General features: G+C 46.9%; 1 protein-coding gene across 1 annotated transcript in view; it reads right to left on the reverse strand.

Annotated features, from left to right (window-relative positions):
• Positions 1–4,437: 4,437 nt before the first annotated feature.
• The window catches only part of LOC104565823 (hemicentin-1-like), a gene marked incomplete at its 3' end in the record, with an annotated part of 134,805 nt that continues 121,082 nt past the window's right edge, over positions 4,438–18,160 (reverse strand). Inside the window, exons 79-100 of the mRNA XM_088524547.1 lie at positions 17,761–17,898; positions 17,439–17,573; positions 16,891–17,160; positions 16,265–16,455; positions 15,659–15,872; positions 15,061–15,195; positions 14,706–14,896; positions 14,206–14,287; positions 13,051–13,320; positions 12,370–12,540; positions 12,009–12,179; positions 10,820–10,990; positions 10,065–10,235; positions 9,393–9,563; positions 9,064–9,234; positions 8,677–8,826; positions 8,318–8,455; positions 7,877–7,998; positions 6,605–6,842; positions 5,742–5,804; positions 4,908–5,026; positions 4,438–4,588 (exon numbers count right to left, since the gene is read on the reverse strand). Of these exons, the coding sequence (XP_088380673.1) occupies positions 4,438–4,588; positions 4,908–5,026; positions 5,742–5,804; positions 6,605–6,842; positions 7,877–7,998; positions 8,318–8,455; positions 8,677–8,826; positions 9,064–9,234; positions 9,393–9,563; positions 10,065–10,235; positions 10,820–10,990; positions 12,009–12,179; positions 12,370–12,540; positions 13,051–13,320; positions 14,206–14,287; positions 14,706–14,896; positions 15,061–15,195; positions 15,659–15,872; positions 16,265–16,455; positions 16,891–17,160; positions 17,439–17,573; positions 17,761–17,898 (3,633 nt within the window). The remainder of the gene's footprint in view (positions 4,589–4,907; positions 5,027–5,741; positions 5,805–6,604; positions 6,843–7,876; positions 7,999–8,317; positions 8,456–8,676; positions 8,827–9,063; positions 9,235–9,392; positions 9,564–10,064; positions 10,236–10,819; positions 10,991–12,008; positions 12,180–12,369; positions 12,541–13,050; positions 13,321–14,205; positions 14,288–14,705; positions 14,897–15,060; positions 15,196–15,658; positions 15,873–16,264; positions 16,456–16,890; positions 17,161–17,438; positions 17,574–17,760; positions 17,899–18,160) is intronic.

Consider the following 18,160-nt stretch of genomic DNA (forward strand, 5'->3'; position numbering starts at 1 on the left):
GGGGGCAGCGGATAAGGGTGGGATGGGGGGGGATAACAGGGGGATGAAGGGAGGAGTGCGACAAGGGGTTGGGGGGGTGATAACAGGGAGGGGTGGGATAAAGTGGGGGGAATAAGGGAGGAGATAAGGGTGGGTTGGGAGGGATAAGTGGGGGGAAAGCAGGGGGATAAGGGTGGGATGGGGGGGGGAATAAGGGAGAGGTGGGGCTAAGGGGGGAGCCGGGGATAAGGTGGGAGGGATAAAGGGGAGGGCTGGGATAACGGGGGAAAATAAGTGGTATCCCCTTACCCACCCCCCTCTTATCCCTCCCTCCCCCTGTTATTCCCCCCCCCCTTATCCCCCCTTCCTCTCATCCCCCTTATTGGGGGATAAGGGGAGGGAAGGGGAGGAGTTTGGATAAGGGGGGGAGAATGGGAGGCAGATAAGGGGGGTACATATCAGGGGGATAAAGGGAAGGGGTGGCAGGAATAAGAGGTATTCCCTTATCCCCCACCCTTATCCCCCTCTCTCACTGTTATTCCCTCCTTAATCCCCCTCCCCTTTCCCCCCTTCCACCCATCCTCCCTATTGGAGATAAGGCGGGGGGGGAATTGGGGGGAGGGGAGATAAGGGGAGAGAGGGAGGGGAGGGGGAAAAAGGGTGGGGGGCATAAGGGGGGAAGAAAGGGGGGAGGAGGGATAAGGGGGGGAATAAGGGTGGGATGGGGGTAATAAGGGGTATCCCCTTCTCCTCCCCATCCCTCTTCTCTCCCCCTGTTATCCTTTCCTTTGCCCCATCCCCCTTATTGGGGGATAAGGGAGAGGGGATAAGGGGGGAAATAAGGGTGAGATGGGGGGGGAATAAGGGTGAGATGGGGGGGAATAAGGGAGAGGGGTGGGATAAGCAGGGGAAAGGGGGATAAGGGGAGAGAGAAGGGTGGGATGGGGGGGGATAAGGGGGAGATAGGGGTGGGATGGGGGAGATAAGGGTAGGATGAGGGAGATAAGGGAGGAAAGGGGGAGGCTGGGATAACGGGGGAGAATAAGCGGAATCCCCTTATACCCCCTCCCTTATCCCCCCAACCTCCCTGTTATGCCCCCTGCCTAATCCCCCTTTACTGGGGAATGTGGGGGAAAGGAGGGGGAATAAGGGGAGGGTGGGCTAAAGCAGGAGGAGGGCTAAGGGAGGAGGAAATAAGGTGGGATAAGGGGGGAGAAAAGGGTGGATGGGGGAGGGAGAAAAGGGTGGGGGGATAAGGAAGGGATAAGGCGGGAGGCGATAAGGGGGACAATAAGGTTGGGATGGGGGGAGGAAGAGGATGCGGGGGGAATAAGGGGTATCCCCTTCTTCTTCCCATCCCTCATCCCTCCCCCCTCCCCCTGTTATCCCTCCCTTCACCCCATCCCCCTTATTGGAGAATGAGGGAGGAGGGGGAAAGGGGAAGGCTGGGGGGGAGGGGGGTAAGGGAGGATAAGGGGGTATATAAGGGGGGATGGGGTGGATAAAAGGCAGGGGTGGGTTAAGGGTGGGATTGGGAGATAAGAGGGAGGGATTGGATAAGGGGGGAGGGGGGGATAAGGAGGAGATGAGGGGGATAAGGGGGAGGACTAGGACAAGGGGGACAATAAGCAGAATCCCCTTATCCCCCCACCTCCCTGTTATCCCCCACCCTTAATCCCCCTTATCGGGGGATAGGGATGGGGGTGAAAAGGGACGAGGATAAGAGTGAGATGGGCTGGGATAAAGTGGGGGGAAAAGGTGGGGGAGGGATAAGGATGGGATGGGGGGGATAAGAGGGGGATTGGGGGAGTCGGGTAAGCATGGGATGGGAGGCTAAGGGGGAGATGTGGGATAAGGGTATTCACCCCCTCCCCCTTTATCCCCCCCCAATCCCTTTCCCTTATATTCCCTTCGCCCCATCCCCCTTCTTGGGGGGATGAGGGGGAAAGGGCAAGGTTGGTGGGGGATACAAGGGGGGATACAAAGGGGGATATACAGGGGGATAGGGTGGATAAGAGTGGGAGGGATAAGGGGCAGGGATAGGATAAGGGTGGGATGGAGGCGATAAGGGGGAGGGGGGATAAGGGGCAGGGGTGGATGGGGGAGATAAGGGGCAGGGGCAGGATAAGGGTGTGATGGGGGATAAGGGGCGGAGATCAGGGTGGGATGGTGGCAATAAGGGGGGGGGGATAAGGGGAGGGAAAAGGGGGTATCCCCTTAACCGCCCCTTAATCCTTCTTATTGGGAGTTAGGGGAGGGGGGAAAAGGGGGAGAGATAAGGAGGGAAATGAGGTGGGATGGGGGGGAAGGGGGGAAGGGGAGAAATAAGGGGGGAAATGAGGGATATCCTCTTATCCCCTCCCCTCTTAATCTCCCTTATCGAGGGATAAGGGTGGAATGGGGGGATAAGGGCAGGATGGGGGTGGCATAAGTGGGGCTAAGGAGGGGGAGGTAAGGTGGGGAGATAAGGATGGGTTGGTGGGGATGGGGGGATAAGGGTGGGGGGTGGGAGGGACGAGGGGGAGGGGTGGGATAAGGGGGGGTGCGGGAGATGGGGGAAAGGGGGAGATAAGGGGGAGAGGGGTGAGAGCGGGGAGAAGGGGGAGAGGGGGCAGAGGGGGGGAGAGGGGGGGAGAGGGGGGAGAGGGGGGGAGAGGGGGGGAGAGGGGGGGAGAGGGGGGGAGAGGGGGGGAGAGGGGAGAAGGGTGGGATTGGGAGATAAGGGTGGGATTGGGAGATAAAGCGGGGAGAGGGAATAAGGGGGCAGATATGAGTGGGATGAGGGGATGAAGGGGAGGAGCGGGACAATGCGGGGTGGGAAAGAGGGCAAAAGGGGGAGGAATAAGGGGTATCCTCTTATTCCCCTTCCCCCTGCCTTTATCCCCCCTTTCCACTTACCGGGAAATAAGGGGAGCAGGGAGCAAGGGGATAAGGGCGGGGGTAGGATAAGGAGGGGGCAGAATAAGGTGTATCCCCTTATCCCCCCATCCCCCTGTTATGCCCCCTCACCTCACCTGTCATCCCCCTCTCCCCCTTAATCCCCCTTTCTTATCCCCCTTTCCCCCTTATCGGAGGATAGGGCTGGGGGGGGGGAAGCGGGGGGATAAGGGAGGGGGAATAATGGCGGGGGGACAAGAGTGGGATGGGAGGGATAAGGGAGAGAGGTAGGATAAGTGGGAAGGGAGATAAAGGGAAAGAGAAGCGAGGGATAAGGGGGTGTTAAATGGGGAAAAAGGGATAAGGGGGGGATGGCGGGAAAGGGGAAGGAAGGGGGAGAAAGAGAGCGGAATGGAGTGGATAAGTGGGGGGTAAGGAGGGGGAAAAGGGGGATGAGAGAGGGGACAGGATTGGGGTATTAGAGGGTGGAAGGGGTGGTAATGGCAGGATGGGGAAAAGGGGAAAGTGAAGGAAGAGGGAAACAGAGGCAAGGGTGGAAAGAGGGAAGGATGGGAGGAAGGGGGAAAAGCGGGGGGTGGGGGAAAGGGGCATCAGGGTGGGGAAAAGGGGGGATAAGGGGGTGAAAGGAGGGAAGGGCTAAGGAAGGTGGGAAGAGTTGATGAAGGCGGGGAAGAGGGGGGATGAGCAGGGGGAAGGGGAAAAAGATGGAGAAGAGGGGGTGAAAACGGAGGAAGAGGGGGAAAGATGGGGTAGGGGGAAAAATGAGGGGGAAGAGGGGGGAAAAGGCAGATAGGGGAAAAAGAGGAGAAGAGAGGGCTAGAGAGAAGACGAGGGAAGAGTCGCGGAAAAGGGGAGATGTGGGGGGAAAGGGGGAGAAGAAGGAAAAAAGGGGGGAAGAGGGGAGAAAAGGGGTAGCGGGAGGGGAAAAGGGGTGTGGGAAGAGATAGGAAGAAAGCAGGGGACAACAGTGGGGGGGACAAAGCCAGGGGTGACAGTGAAAGGGGGTGTGGAGGGAGTAAGAAAGGGAGTGGCAAGCGGGGGGTGAGCAGGGAGGCGTGAAAGAGTTGGTGAGAAAGGCAGTGAAAGAAGCTAGGAAGGGTTAAAATAAAGAGTCTAAAAGAAATAGTGTAAAAGGAGTAGAGTACAAGTAATTGAATGAAAGAGTGTAAAGGCAAGGAAGCAAGGAAAAAGAGTGGGAGAGAGGAAAAGTTGTACAAAGGAAGACAGCATAAAAGAAAATGTAGAAGAAAGGAAAGTGAGAGAGTAAATGAAAGGTGGCAAAAGGACAGTCAATGAAAGGGGGGGAAACAGTAAAAGAAAATAAAGAAAGTGTAAAAGAAAGAGAATATCGTTCTACAAGTATGTAAAAGAACGTGAAAGAGTGTAAAAAAGCGGAAGAGAGTAAAACTATGTGTGCGCGAGCGAGTGTAAAAGAATATGTGCAAGGAGCATGCACAAAAAAAAGAGTAACAGAGAGTAAGAGAGTGTGTAGGAGAATTCCAAAAGGATTTTTGGAGCAGGGCAGTGTTTCGCGAGGCGGCACCAGGGGCCTGGCCCTACCTTGGCAGGCGAGCCCGTCGGCCGTGCTGCGGAAGCCGGGCCCGCAGCGGCGCACGCAGCGGAAGGCGCCCACGGAGTTCTCGCAGCGCTGGTCTGCGGGGCAGCTGTGCCCACCCGCCGCGCACTCGTCGATGTCTGCAATGAAAGGCAGCTGCAAAATCCCCACGGGGAGTGACACACAGAGTAAGCAGCGCTTAAAACACGGCCAAGTACGACGCTTCCTTGTTAAATATAATCTGCATATCCGCACTGCAACACTAGGAATAACACCAATAAATTATGTTCTCTGCATATCCGCACTGCAACACTAGGAGTAACACCAATAAATTATGTTCTTAGAGTGACAAAACGGCCCTGACCTAATAAAACATCTACCTAATAAAACATCTAGCGATTCAAGCAAATAGGGATGTCAGTGAAGAGAGAAGCAAGCGGACACGCGCGAGCCGCCCACCCCACGCTCCTCTCACCTGACACGTCCTCCCGTCGGCGGCGATGGCAAGGCCTGGAGGGCAGGAGCAGGAGTAGGTGCCCATGGCGTTATGGCAGTCGTGGGAGCAGGGGGGCCGTCCCGCGCACTCGTCCTCATCTGCAGCAAGGGAACGCCGCGGATAAGAGCGTGAGAATGCTGCGGCCAAAGACTCCCGGGCGGTAATAATAGGCATCAGCATTATAGAAAACACAGTAACAACAACAGCAACCACTCTGTAGAAATCTACATCATTATAAATTCAAGAGATTGGAAATTTTTATGTGTAATTAAAGATCTTACTTTTCAGAGTTGTTTCCAAATCTCCACAGATACCGCCTCAATGGAATTTTGCTCAAGTTACCTCCGCAGGAGGAGGTCACTATTGTGCTAATTAATTTTAGATAAACTTTTTCCCAGATAATCTGGAAATCTGAAAAATCTGTGGTACAACACGACAGATGGATTCCACATATATATATATATATATATGCACTTCCTATATAACCTTGGAAAGGTTATTATAAGAAGCTTTCAACATTTAAATAAGAGAACTCATTTTACAACTGGAAAACATTTTAGGAGCCCTATTTGCAATGGGTTTAGGTTTGCAACTTCTTCAGTGTTGTTGGCTGTGCAGCCTAAAGGACTAGCTAAAACGCTCATTCTTAACATGCACATTTGCCTTCCAATCCACACCTTTTTCCCTCTTTTCCTCCTTCCAGAGTATGTACCGCATGCTTTAAAGCTCTGAAGAGCTAGATCTCAATGCTCTGTATTTGATTACACGCACATCTATATGTAAATATATATATAAAATCTGGCATGTCATCACCTGAACAGTAAGGCCCAGCTGAGTCCAAGGCAAAGCCAGCAGGACACTGATTGCTACGATCTCCTGCACAATAAAGGAACCATGTGTTACTTGTTGATGGACATATGACCACACTATTACTTTAAGCAGTCCTTTTTCCTTTCGCTATTGCAGCCTAGATATTTACAAAAGGTTACATACCTTTAGACCCTAAAATATAACCATATACAATATAAATTTTTAGGACCTTTTTTTAAAAAAACTTTGAGGTTAAAACGTACAAATACATGTTTTCCCTATTTTTATTTCATGTTTAGAAGAAAATATAGATTTTTTTTTTGCTCTGACTGCAAGTTCCAGGCCAGTCTCATGTGTCCTGCCCAGTTCCTCCAGCACGTTTGCATCATGGTGAAAGGAAAGGCCATCCAGATTCACACCAGCCAGCCAGAGGGAAATAAACCCCAGACAAACCAAGTCTAATGTCACAGAGGGTGGCAAGTCGCTGTGGGAGAGCCCAGGCGCGTACTCATGAGCTGTAGCGGAAAATACCCTGTGGCAGGAGACGCTGCTCAAAGAGCACACGTGTTTCAGCACCCGCGCAGCCTGCGTGAGGCTGCTGCGCCACCATGAGCAGGCTCAGCCAAAGCAGACTGTGATCCTCGAGGGGAACGGCAGGTGCAGGCAGTGCGACCTGCAACAGCTTTTACATGTTGTTCTTGGGCTGTATGAGTAAAACATAACTTTATTGCAGGTATTGGAATTGGTATCTGAGCTCCACAGTGTTCTTTTTCAACAAACAGCTTTTGCAACCTGGGTACTGAATGCTAGGAAAATAGGACACTGTCTTTCCCTCGTTTGATTTTTGTGAAAGACTCAGGCAATACCTTTTGCAATGGAAGCGTGGATTTTAAAAGCCACAGTTTCCTCCAGAGGGTTGTACTCTGTTGTGATAGAAGAAGCATGGAGTGTTTCCACCAAGAAGGGCATTTTTCCTCTCGTGGGATCGTAGGTGATCGTGTGGTTCCACGTATAGGGGATGCTAACTCCATCGACCGTGAAGAGCCGCGTGGAATGGGCATAGAGCTGCCCAGGACCAGTCTGGATGTAGTCCTCTGTGTAATCCTGAAACACCAAGATTCAGGCATCAGCCTCTAAATATAGCCAACACCTTCTCTTCATATTTACAGTGTGAGATGCATTCTAAAAAAAAAAAAAAAGAGATTTTTCAGCTAAACAAATTGTAATGATACACCTGACACTCAAACAAACTTTGATACTGTGTATTATATTACACTGGAGTGCTTTCATGGCTTACCCAAATATTTAAGGGTTACACTACACCAAAAAGATATAAAAACAGTTGGAACTTCATCACTCTATTAGAAGTACAGGGTCAGGGACAGAAACCAGCTCACTACAAACAGAAGAGAGTCTCTCTAAGAACCAGCAGGTGCAACAACTCCGTAGTGAGGTTATAACCTTTCACGTTGCCACGCAAAGCAGTGCAGTTCTCTAACCATTCCTGAAAAAGGACCTAAAGAAATCTTAGTTCTTTGAAAAAGCAAGTTATGTAAAATAATTGGACCATTTGTCATAACAGACATCTCCACAAGCCAGAATTTTGGCACTCTGGCTGGAAAAAGAAGATATTGTTCACAGCACTTTAACAACACGCCTGGTAAGAACACAGAAAATCCCCTGTGACAAAACCTGATCCAGAACATGTTAAGCCCCGATCTTTCTCCATCAGAACACAGGTATGTTTCCCTGCTGCACTACAAATAATTGTAGCTAGTAAAACATCATCAGCACCAGCCAAAAACTTCTGCAAGGTGCTATGGCATAAAGAGCCAATGTCCTCTTGGAAAAGTCAAAAAAAAAAACCCAAACTATTTTTAACATGCAGCTTCCTAACTCGATTAAAGGCAACACTTGACATGCCTGCCTGTGAAAACTAGCCCAAAAACACTTCAAATACCTAAAATCTTGGGTATGTCATAACTACGTTCCTCATGACATCTCCTAGTGTCTTAAGCTAGACACAAAGTAAAGCATTCATAGCAAAAAAGTTGCAGGACTTGTGTCTGTGGAATTCTCACAGATCAGAGCAGAAGTGTGCATCAATACAGGAGTGTGGTTTCTAGAAGCAGCTTTACCTTCACGTTGATATCAGCTAGTGCCTGGAGCTGCAGGACATGGCCACTCACAACAACGTCCAGCAGTAAGGCGCCCTCGGAATCCAAGCCTCGGGCAACGTGAGCCATCCGCAGAATCTCTCCTGTGGGTTTTAAGAGCACGTTGATTTATAAAACATCCTGACTAGAAGCTTGTGTTGATCATCCAACATCTGAACTGGATCCATTAACCAGTTACTTTATCCTACTTTTATACCAAACGTCTAATATAAACCTTACATATTCCTCATTAAGTTCTGAAAGCTGTATTTTAGGTTTCAGATTACCATAGTTTTTTAGGAAGATCCTGTCATAAGCAGAAGATGCAAAATTCAGCAATGGTTATGAGGTATTCTTTAATAAATGGACTCTTTATCACGCCTATCAAATAGAAAAAGAGATGGGATATCCCAGGTAACTAACCAGTAGCAAACTCCACTTGGGTTTCTCTTTTGAAGACTGCATCAGTGAGAGTAAACCCATTCACTGCCCCTCCAATTTCTTTCGCAGTTGTCCAATAAACTGGGCTCAGAATGGACACAAGCTTTCTCATTGCTGCACCTGAAAGTAATGGAACACAATATCTGACTATTTTTTTCCCTTAAGTGTGTAAACCATGACAGTGGAAGTGGCATATGCAGACAAATATCTGAGCTAGTATTACCCTTAAAATAAAAAGCAGGAGCCAGAGAGTTTAGATCAGTTTCTACAGCGACAGTAAATGAAGTGATGAAAAAGGGAACTGCGCAAACAGCCCAGCTCACGAAGCAGCAGCAACCTACCAAGGCTCCGTGGGACATTGGTAATCTCTGCTTGGATTATTCTAGCTTCAGAGTCAGGGCTCTCTGTCACTGTGGCATTCAGGTAAGCAATTCCAAATTCAACACCATTAATGTTTCCAATGACGCTTCCTTTGGCACGTGGGGGCCCACCTGGGCAGGGGAGGGGAGGAGAGGGAGAGAGGAAGGAAAAAAAATCCATGTAAGAACAGTGCTCAGCATGTTAAGGAATTAGAGTTCTGTGGGTATTTCTACATGTATTACACTACAAGAATTACACATCATGCAAAAAAGTATGGTTTTAGATGCATGATAACCCAGGTATCACACCACGCACTGCAGAAACACATGGTCCTCTCTGAGGAAACAACAGTTGTCAAATTAACTTACCAGGACATGCTTGGATGTTGCACCTGGATATCTGGGAAGAGTCGCCAGGACAAGGATGTCCATGATTTGATGGCGCAGGACTGTTGCACAAGCGAACTCGGGTCTGTTCTCCTCCTCCACAGGACACAGAGCAAGGGCTCCATGTTTGCCACTGCCCCCAGTTTCCATCCACTGAGGAGGAAAGAGCGAAGAAAGCAACTTAATGTTTAAAAGTTGAGTGAATCGTTAAGTTCGCTGAAACAGGGAATAGTAACGGAAATGTTCCGTATTTCTCTTTTGTAATATGAAGGGCTGACGTGCTAACGGCCCCCCTGCAGCAGCGCACTCACCGGGGCAGCGCGCGGGGCTGCAGCGCTGCAGCTGCGTGTCGGCGCCCGCGCAGGCCCGCCCGCCGCTCGCCGGCCGCGGGCTGTCACACGTCCGGTGCCGCCGCGTCTGGCCGCCGCCGCACGTCCGGCTGCAGGTTCCCCAGCTGCTCCAGGGGCCCCAGCTGCCGTGGACTTTGAAAAGAGAGAAAAAGGAAAATAAAAAAAAGTGCCAGGTTTTATTGTCTTTCTTTTAGTGACTGATACTCCAAACAGACAGACAGGCTAGGAATATATTCCCGCTGGACGGGATCTTCTTATTCTAATGCTTTTTCCTAAAGCATTCTTATGGCAAATGAGACAGGCAGGCAAAGATCAGAGAGAGGAAGATCTAAGGGTGTGACCCTGGCCAGCATTCAGATGCTTCTTGAATTCAGTAATCAACTCCAGAACATTGTAATCATTAACTGACTAACATAGAAAAGCACAAGGGTTATGTTATAGACCAAGAGACTTGCTACTTTTTACTGTGAGAGACAAAGAACAGCCAGGACAGCTGTAACTTCACAGACGTTCATGGCCAGGCCAGCAGCAGCTCACGTGCTACCTGCTACCTTGCTTGTCCTCCTGGCACTTACTGAGGAGATGCTTTCCCCCGGTCAGCTACCTAGCACCCCTTGCACCCCAAGCACTTACTAGGACAAGGATCACTGTTGCAAAAATCCACCTGTAGGTCATTTCCTTCGCATTCGTGGCCCCCAAACTGTGGGGCTGGCTCTGAGCAGGGGCGCGTTCTCTGCCTGCTGCCTCCTCCGCAGGACACGGTGCAGGCGCTCCAGCTGCTCCACGTGGCCCACTTCCCATCCACTGGAAAGAAAGGTGGGAATCAGAGCTACATCAGGGTAAAACTTACTTGGTTTTGTCTCCTTATCTTTTGGGCATCTCAAATACATGGGGATTTGTAGGACTGAAGGCTGAGGCATGGCCTGTCATTTAAGTAGTCTGTGAGCCTAACTACAACCACAGTGAGTCCTCATGTTCAGTCTTTCTCAGATTACTACTGACTTGTGAGAAAGTCAAATCATACACAAACTAGTCTCTGAAACTATTACCCTTTCCTATTCAATAATGATGTACTCACTGAAATGGGGAGGAAAAGGTTAAAAGAATATCAAAAAGTAGAAAACTCAAAACCAAAATGCTTAGGGTATCTATAATTTAAGTGCCATAGATTTACAATGCAGCTTTTACACAGTGGCAGGCAAAAGGAATGGACACAAGAGTAGCAGAAGAAATACCACTCGTTAACTCTATGGCTAGCTATTTAAAATAGTGAGCCAGTGAGAATAAAAGGTTTTACTGGAATTTTATCAGTGATGACAGCTTTAGGCAGACAGCAAGGAGTGTTTGGCAGGGCGCCGCCGAAGCTGGCGCTGCGCGCTGCGCCTTACCCGGGCAGAGCCTCTCGTGGCAGAGCTGCAGCTGCGTGTCGGAGCCCTCGCACGGCGCCCCGCGGTTGGAAGGAGCGGGGTTGTTGCAGAGTCTCAGCCGGCTCTGAGTCCCTTTCCCACAGGTCTCGCTGCAGGGACCCCAGGGCAGCCAAGAGCTCCACTCGCCATCAACTGCAAAGACAGCAGAGCCAGAAAACTGTTCACACTGCACAGAACCTTTAACTTGTAGCTGCATTCCCACAACCCGAGGCCAAAGAAGAAACCCTTCCTTTAACATCAGTGAATTAAGTATTCTGAATAAGCCTTTGAAAAACCTTCTCTTTGAAAAACAGCTGATGTCAAGCAACAGTTTCCAAAGAGCAGGTAATTCTTCCTTTTCTGTTTCCTCAATACATCAATTCACCTGACTGCAACCAGAAGGGCTTGAGCAACCCTGGTGTTTTTATAAGCTACCTGAATCTGACTGTCTTGTTGTATTAGACTGATGGCCTCAGCTAACAGCTGCCCCACCAGCTCCAGTGGCTACCAAGAGGCAGGGGGCAGAACTGATTTGGTTGCCAGCACCTAGGACAATTGGCCTGTAGATGAACATGTGACGTTCTGGGGATAGCAAAGTCAGGGAGAATGGGAAAATGAGCAAAACAGAAGTTGTATAGAAGGAAACATGCTATTGATGAGGGGCTGTAAACAAAGCACATCCGGCCAAACACAGCAAATAGTACCAAGCCAGGAAGGAAATCCTAACATACAGCTAGCGAGGAGAAATTCACTATTGAAAGTTTAAAGGAAAAAAAATACCGATAATGTCTTAAAGCTATTAATTACCATGTTTTGCACTATTTCTTTTATTTTTTTCATTTTAATTGGCCTTGAAAAATGGATTAAGAAGTGAGTTTTACTGTAAGCACATGCTAAAAAACATTTTGTAAAACACTGAAATACAAAATTAACATTTTCATGGAGGAAGAAAATCTGCAAACATTCCTTATAATCTACTTTTGTGATTCCTGCTTCCAGTAACTTGGGCTGCTCAATAATTTATAGGCTATTTTAATACAGATATTTTAATACAGATAACATTAGAGAGTTTATTTTCTTTTATAATCTAATAATTAGGAAAAAATGGAGAGAATATAGGCTTAGAGAACAAAAAGAAAGCCATACAAAAAGCAGCTTCTGCTTCTCTTACCTGGGCAAGGCCTAACATTGCACATGACTGACTCCACGGCACGGCCGTCGCAGGGCTTCCCGCCGTGCTGAGCCGGGGGGCTACTGCAGCTTCGGGTTCTGGTCCTGTTCCCTTGACCACAGCTCTTTGAACACTCTTCCCAAAGACCCCACTCCGACCAGCTGCCATCCACTAAGTAAAACGAAACACCACAGTTGTAATTAGAAATTATTTTTAAAGTATTTACCAAGTTTGGGCTTTCCTTAGAAGCCAGGGTGAATTCCACATCACTAATTGCTCTGTCACGCAGATCTGCTGTCACGTGGCCATTACTAGGGCACTTAACGTAAGGCAAATGAAATATTAACTCATCAAGAAATACCTGGGCAAGGCTTGTTGTGGCAGCTGCGCACATCTGCATCGGGCCCCTCACAAGGCCTCCCTCCATTCGCTGGGAGAGGGTTGTTGCACTGTCGGATCCGCTTCTGGACACCCTGGCCACAGGTTGCACTGCAAGGCCTCCATTCAAGCCAGCTGGAAAATCCACCATGCACTGCAATGGGAAAAGCGATGCTCGCTTTGGAGCATGTGCTTTTGGTTTTAACTCTCTTAGACTCATAAGCAAAGAGAAACCTACACTTCAAAAGTCATAGCTGGAAATTCAACTCGCTTCTTCATTACTGCAAAATTATCTTACTGCAGTTCAGAGAGCACTGCAGCTGCTCTGAAATAGTTATGGTTTATGCTGCTAAATGCTTTTCTTTAGAGGTACAAGTTATGTCATCCATTTAGAGAATGGGATCTATTTCAACATCCTCATTGTTACTTATATCCCTCATTCCTTCACATTCTTCTCTCTCCTACAGCTTGATGACCATATCAGCCCATCAGAAGGAACAAGATCACATAAAGCAGAACCGCACTGATACCTATTTCAAACTAGGTTCACGTGCACCTAATGTGTATATGGAAGGAATACGACAAAATCCTGCTCATATTTATTCTGAATTAAGGCTGGAATCATCCAGCTTGACAGTCACCATCCTATATACTGGGCACCTACCCTGAACAGTCAGCAGTGCTCTAGCAAGCACGGATCCCATGAGGTTCCTGGCGACGCACTCGTATTCAGCCGTATCGTCCTTCTGCGCTGCAACAATCCGCAAGGAGCCGTTGGACAGGACGGTCACTCTCTCGCTGCTCACGAGCAGGCGCCCCTGGCGAGCCCATTCCAGGCTTGGAGGAGGTTCTCCAGCTGCCTGGCAGTTCAGCATTGCTGTGGCTCCAGCTTCAGTGACAGTCTCCACAGGTTCAATAGTAATGACTGGAGGACCTGAAAAAAGGAAAAGCAAGGCGATGTTTCAAGCCTACCAGGTTTGTCAAGAACTTGCTATAATACAGGCTCGTACATATTTTCACTGTAATGAATATTAAATAAATGTCTGCTCTGAGAAAGGACAAAAAAAATCTTAGCAAATTAATTTGGACTATTGTTCATCTTAAGTACAGGTTTAAGATTTTTCTGAGATCAAATAGTCCAATGTCAAAAGGTAGGGCACGTGCAAGCTGAAACAACAGCAATGGGCTATTTTTAATGTAAGAGAAACCTGTGGACCAACAGTGGCATGGAGGCCTGACTGCTGGAGCACAGTCTTCCTTCAGGGCTGAAATGTGTTGCTTTTTATAAAGATGTTATTACCTGAGGCAACTAGACAAAAGTAGCAAATTTCATCCTCCTTGAAGCTATAACAGGAAAGCAATGTTTAAAAATACACATCACTGAAATAGTATATTCCAAAATATTACTTTTGAAAAAATGTTACATTGTCAATGAAGGCTGAGATCCATCTCACCTAACTTTATTAATTTAGAAGTTAAGAGTCTAGTTTAATCTAGTTGTGCAGACTTGCTCTCTGTCAGTTGAGAGCAACAAGCCTGTTCACAAGGTGACTCACTCCACTCTAAGGCAGTTTCTAGGATGAACGGGCTGAATCACCTCTACCTGCTTCTCTTCTTCCCCCTCAACCACTAGCTGGCACTAGACCCTTAACTATTAATTACAAAGTCAGATGAGATGAATCTCATCTAATGTGCAGTGAGATGCCCAGCCTCCACTGACTGTCTTCCCCCAAAACTTCAACAGGAGCTTCACACACATATCCAAAGGTAGACTATCACTCCAATCTAGTGGCATTAAACTTAGCATTTTGAGTCTTACTCTGGAGTGTCAGCGTCAGACTGCGTTCCACCGTGCCAACATCGTTGGTAGCCACGCACTTGTAGTCGCCGGCATCTTCATTCTATGGAACAGTAGCCATGGAATTTGTCAATACACATGTAATGAAGCTCTTTGGTTTTAGTGCATTTCACAGAAGAAAATTCTCCACACTGCAGCATGGCATGCAGTGGATCTTAAGAGCAAATACTCCAACATTTTACTGTGAAAGATTTTTGCTTCTATTATTTCATTTTTTCCCTAATAAGAGCAAAAAACTCCAAATCCATTTAAATAAACTTGAACAAGCCACTGACAACTGACAGGAATCACAGTCTTGCATTTCTCGTCACAATAATTTGAGTAGAGAATTATAGTCTTTGCTAAAGTTAAAAAGCAAAAGCGGATTGAATGTGTAACCTTGCTCTTTCAAAAGTCTGTGACATGGAATTTAATTAACTAATAGCAGTGCCCAAATTGATTGTAACAGATAAGTGACTCACTACGGTGCCGTAGATGGCGAGCGAGCCATTGTTGAGCTGACGGATCCTGTCGCTAAGCACCACGCCGGCTCCTTTCCTGCTCCACTGGATGCTTGGAGGTGGCTCTCCCCTGACCTCGCAGTTCAGCACAGCGTTGCCGCCCAGGGGCTCGGTTCGGCTGGAGTGATAATCCCCTTTGAAGACTGGAGGCTCTGCAAAAGCAAGGGATGGCAATCAAAGAGCGGGGCCAAAGGAGAGGCCCTTAATGAAACTGCTGGTAGGGATCAATCATCTATAATTTTAAGACACGGTATCAAATACAAGGAAAACAGAGGGCTGCATGAAATTCTCTGTTCTCACTGCTATTTCTACCTACCTTTGACGTACACAAATCCAATAGCTTTGACTGAGCCAACTGTGTTTTCTGCTGTGCATACATAGGTACCGGAATCGTCCTTAGTTACTCTTTCGATAACAAGTTCACTGTGTCCGTTTATATCATCGTATTGTGCTGAAGGGAGAACAGACGTTAACCTGCCGCTTCAAGGCTTTTAAAAATATACATCTCAATGGTTGATACTTAACAGGATTGTTTAAATTACGTGTTATTCAGCAGTATGGCTCGGTGGCACTATGCATTTCATTTCTGATATGGCTCTGGCCACTGCTATGACAACTGCAGTCTTCCATGGTCTATACACATGTATTCACTTATTCTGACCTTTAACTTCAAGCTTTGGACATCTGTGTTCTACAGCTACACAGAACCAACAGTTCCTCAATCATCTTCTTTACAGTTTATATTATTTTATTTCATGATGACCTAATTCTGAAAACAAACTTTTTCCTGATGTAATCACTGCCTAGCAAGTTCATGATCTCTCATATTATTTTCCCTTTACCCTCAAACTAATGGAGTGTTATGTGGGGAAAAGTCTACACCAGAACGACTGGTAAGATCCTGTGTTACCCACCTGGAATTATGTTATTGTTAAAAGTCCATGCTATTTTGGGTGCAGGTATCCCAGTTGCTTTGCAAGTTAATCTGAGCTGTTCTCCTTTAGTCAGAGCTATATCTCCAGGCAGTTCAGTAAAAGCTGGGAGCACATGAACCACCAGGGTGACAGTGTGTGTGTCTTCCCCAGCAGTGTTGTTAGCAATACAGGTGTAATGGCCAGAATCTTCAGGCTGAGAGGAAAAAAAATTGGGGGAAGTTTCATCAGGGAAACATTCTCATACCACATCATCACTCGTAACGACATGAGAATCTCCAAAGGTTTGAAACCTGCACTCAGTAGAAATGCTCATCTGAACTCCTTTGATTACCCTCAGTTTGAAAGGCGACCTACACTCATGTTTGCCCTTCTGGACAAAACATCATTATTTCCTCTGATACTTTCCTCCTTGGTGGAAAAGATACAAGTACAAACATGAACAACAAAAAACAACAGAACAAAAAAGACTAATCCAGAAATTGGTGAAAGCATAGAGAAGTCATTTTTTTCTTATTACTTCCAAACCACAGTTTAAATAAAGGCCACTTATACTTCCCCACTATGGTTTAAATAAAAGCAACTTACAACAACATTGTCCAAAATGAGATCTCCACCCGGCAGAGCCCTGTATTTTCCTGCTGTGTCTGTTAACAGTGTATTGTCCTTCTTCCAGTTTATTGTTGGTGCTGGAATCCCCTCAGCCACACAGGACAGGACAGCCTGGGAATCCTCCGTGACTGTGTACTGGGCCTCTGTACTGTGGATCCTGGGTGGAACTGCGAGAAAGTTAAATATACTATATATATGTATGTGCATATACATATATATATATATACACACACATACACAAAATACGCATTAGCTCTATTTTTCAGCCAAGCACTAATGTAAAAATACTGAAATAAAGAAATCATTGCTTGAATCTTCTGTTTTGTTGATTCCTGAATCTAGCAGTGACTGTGCCAGGGAAAGGTGTGGAATACATGCAACAAAGTGGAAACCGAATTAAAAAAAAAAAAACCCAAACATAACAACATTCCTAGATCCAAGCAATTGGCTGCTATTACGAATCACATGCTCCTAACACCCTTTTTAAGTATCATACTCTAAGCAGCAGAATTTTGCTGAATTTCTCCCTTAAATCCCAGCTCCTGGAGTTCCATGCCCTCATCAAGGCCCCCTTTACGTTGTTTCTTTGCAGCTGCCCTTACTGTGCACGATGAGCTCTGTGCTAGAGCTGCTGGAGCCCGCTGGGTTCGCCGCTGTGCATGTGTAGCGACCCGTGTCGCCAGGCTGCACGAACGCGACCTGCAGGGCGCCAGTGCTCAGGATTCTCCTTCTGATGGACTCGGTTACTTGCTGGCCGTCTTTATGCCAGCTGATCTCTGGCCCGGGATAGCCCTCAGCCTCGCATGACAAAGTGACAGAATGATCCACAGGAACAATGTACTCCTGGAGCTGGGACTTGATAATAGGAGGAACTGAAAAAGAATTAACAAAATTTAGAAAAGAATTATATGTTGTAAGAAGTATGTAACACTTCTACTTTTAGTGAAAATAATCCTAAAAGCAACCTTCATTCTTACAGTAGACAGACTACTAAAGTGACTCTATTCAGCGTGACATCAGTTCAGAAAATGTTAGCTCCATTTGTGCAGGTCGAAACTCAGTTTTGACCAACAGAAAGCATGCATAAATTCCTCATCCATCAGTCATTAAAAACATCTCTTCAACAAGAGTTTAAGAGTTCAAGTCTTACCTTGAACTTTCAGTTTGATCTTTCCCAGAGCTGTGCCAGCTGGGTTTTGAGCAACGCACATGTAAGTGCCAGCATCTTCCACAGTTGATCTTGCAATCTGTAAACTGCCGCTGGGAAGAACCATGTAACTATTGCCTGAAAGAAGAATAAGAGTAGAAAAAATTATATATATAAATACAAATATATAATTGTACATATATGTGGGTATGTAGGTAGATATACACACATGGTTTCCTTATATTTGATTTAAATATGCAGGGGATAGAAAATAAATTTTATGATACAGCAAAGTAGATTGAAATTACAGGTTTTACGAGGATACCTGTGGTGATGATATTGATGCCCTCCTTTTGCCATGTTATTACAGGTCGAGGTGTACCAGTTGCTTCACATGGGAGTAGAATGGGATTGTTCACAATGACATCCAGTGTCCCTGGCTGAGTTTGAATAGCTGGTGGTTCTGCAAAGAAATCAAAATGCAGCCAGGTTAGAATATCTTTCATAGCTAGAAAATAAAAGACACAAAAATTGCATAATCTGGAAGTCAGAGAAGGTTGAACTAGTAGGAGCTGGATTCTGCTGTCCTAATGAGGAGCTCAGTGGAATTAATTTTACATATAACGAGTATGTTCAATGTGAGCTTGGGTACAAAATATGGCTGTCCATACTTCATGCAGTTTGCCATCACAGATACATGTTAACTTAGAAAGCCAACAAAAACC

This window comes from Tinamus guttatus, unplaced genomic scaffold, assembly GCF_059628265.1.
Source record: "Tinamus guttatus ecotype Peru unplaced genomic scaffold, ASM5962826v1 Tinamus_guttatus_pri_ptg000211l, whole genome shotgun sequence".
Lineage (NCBI taxonomy): Eukaryota > Metazoa > Chordata > Aves > Tinamiformes > Tinamidae > Tinamus > Tinamus guttatus.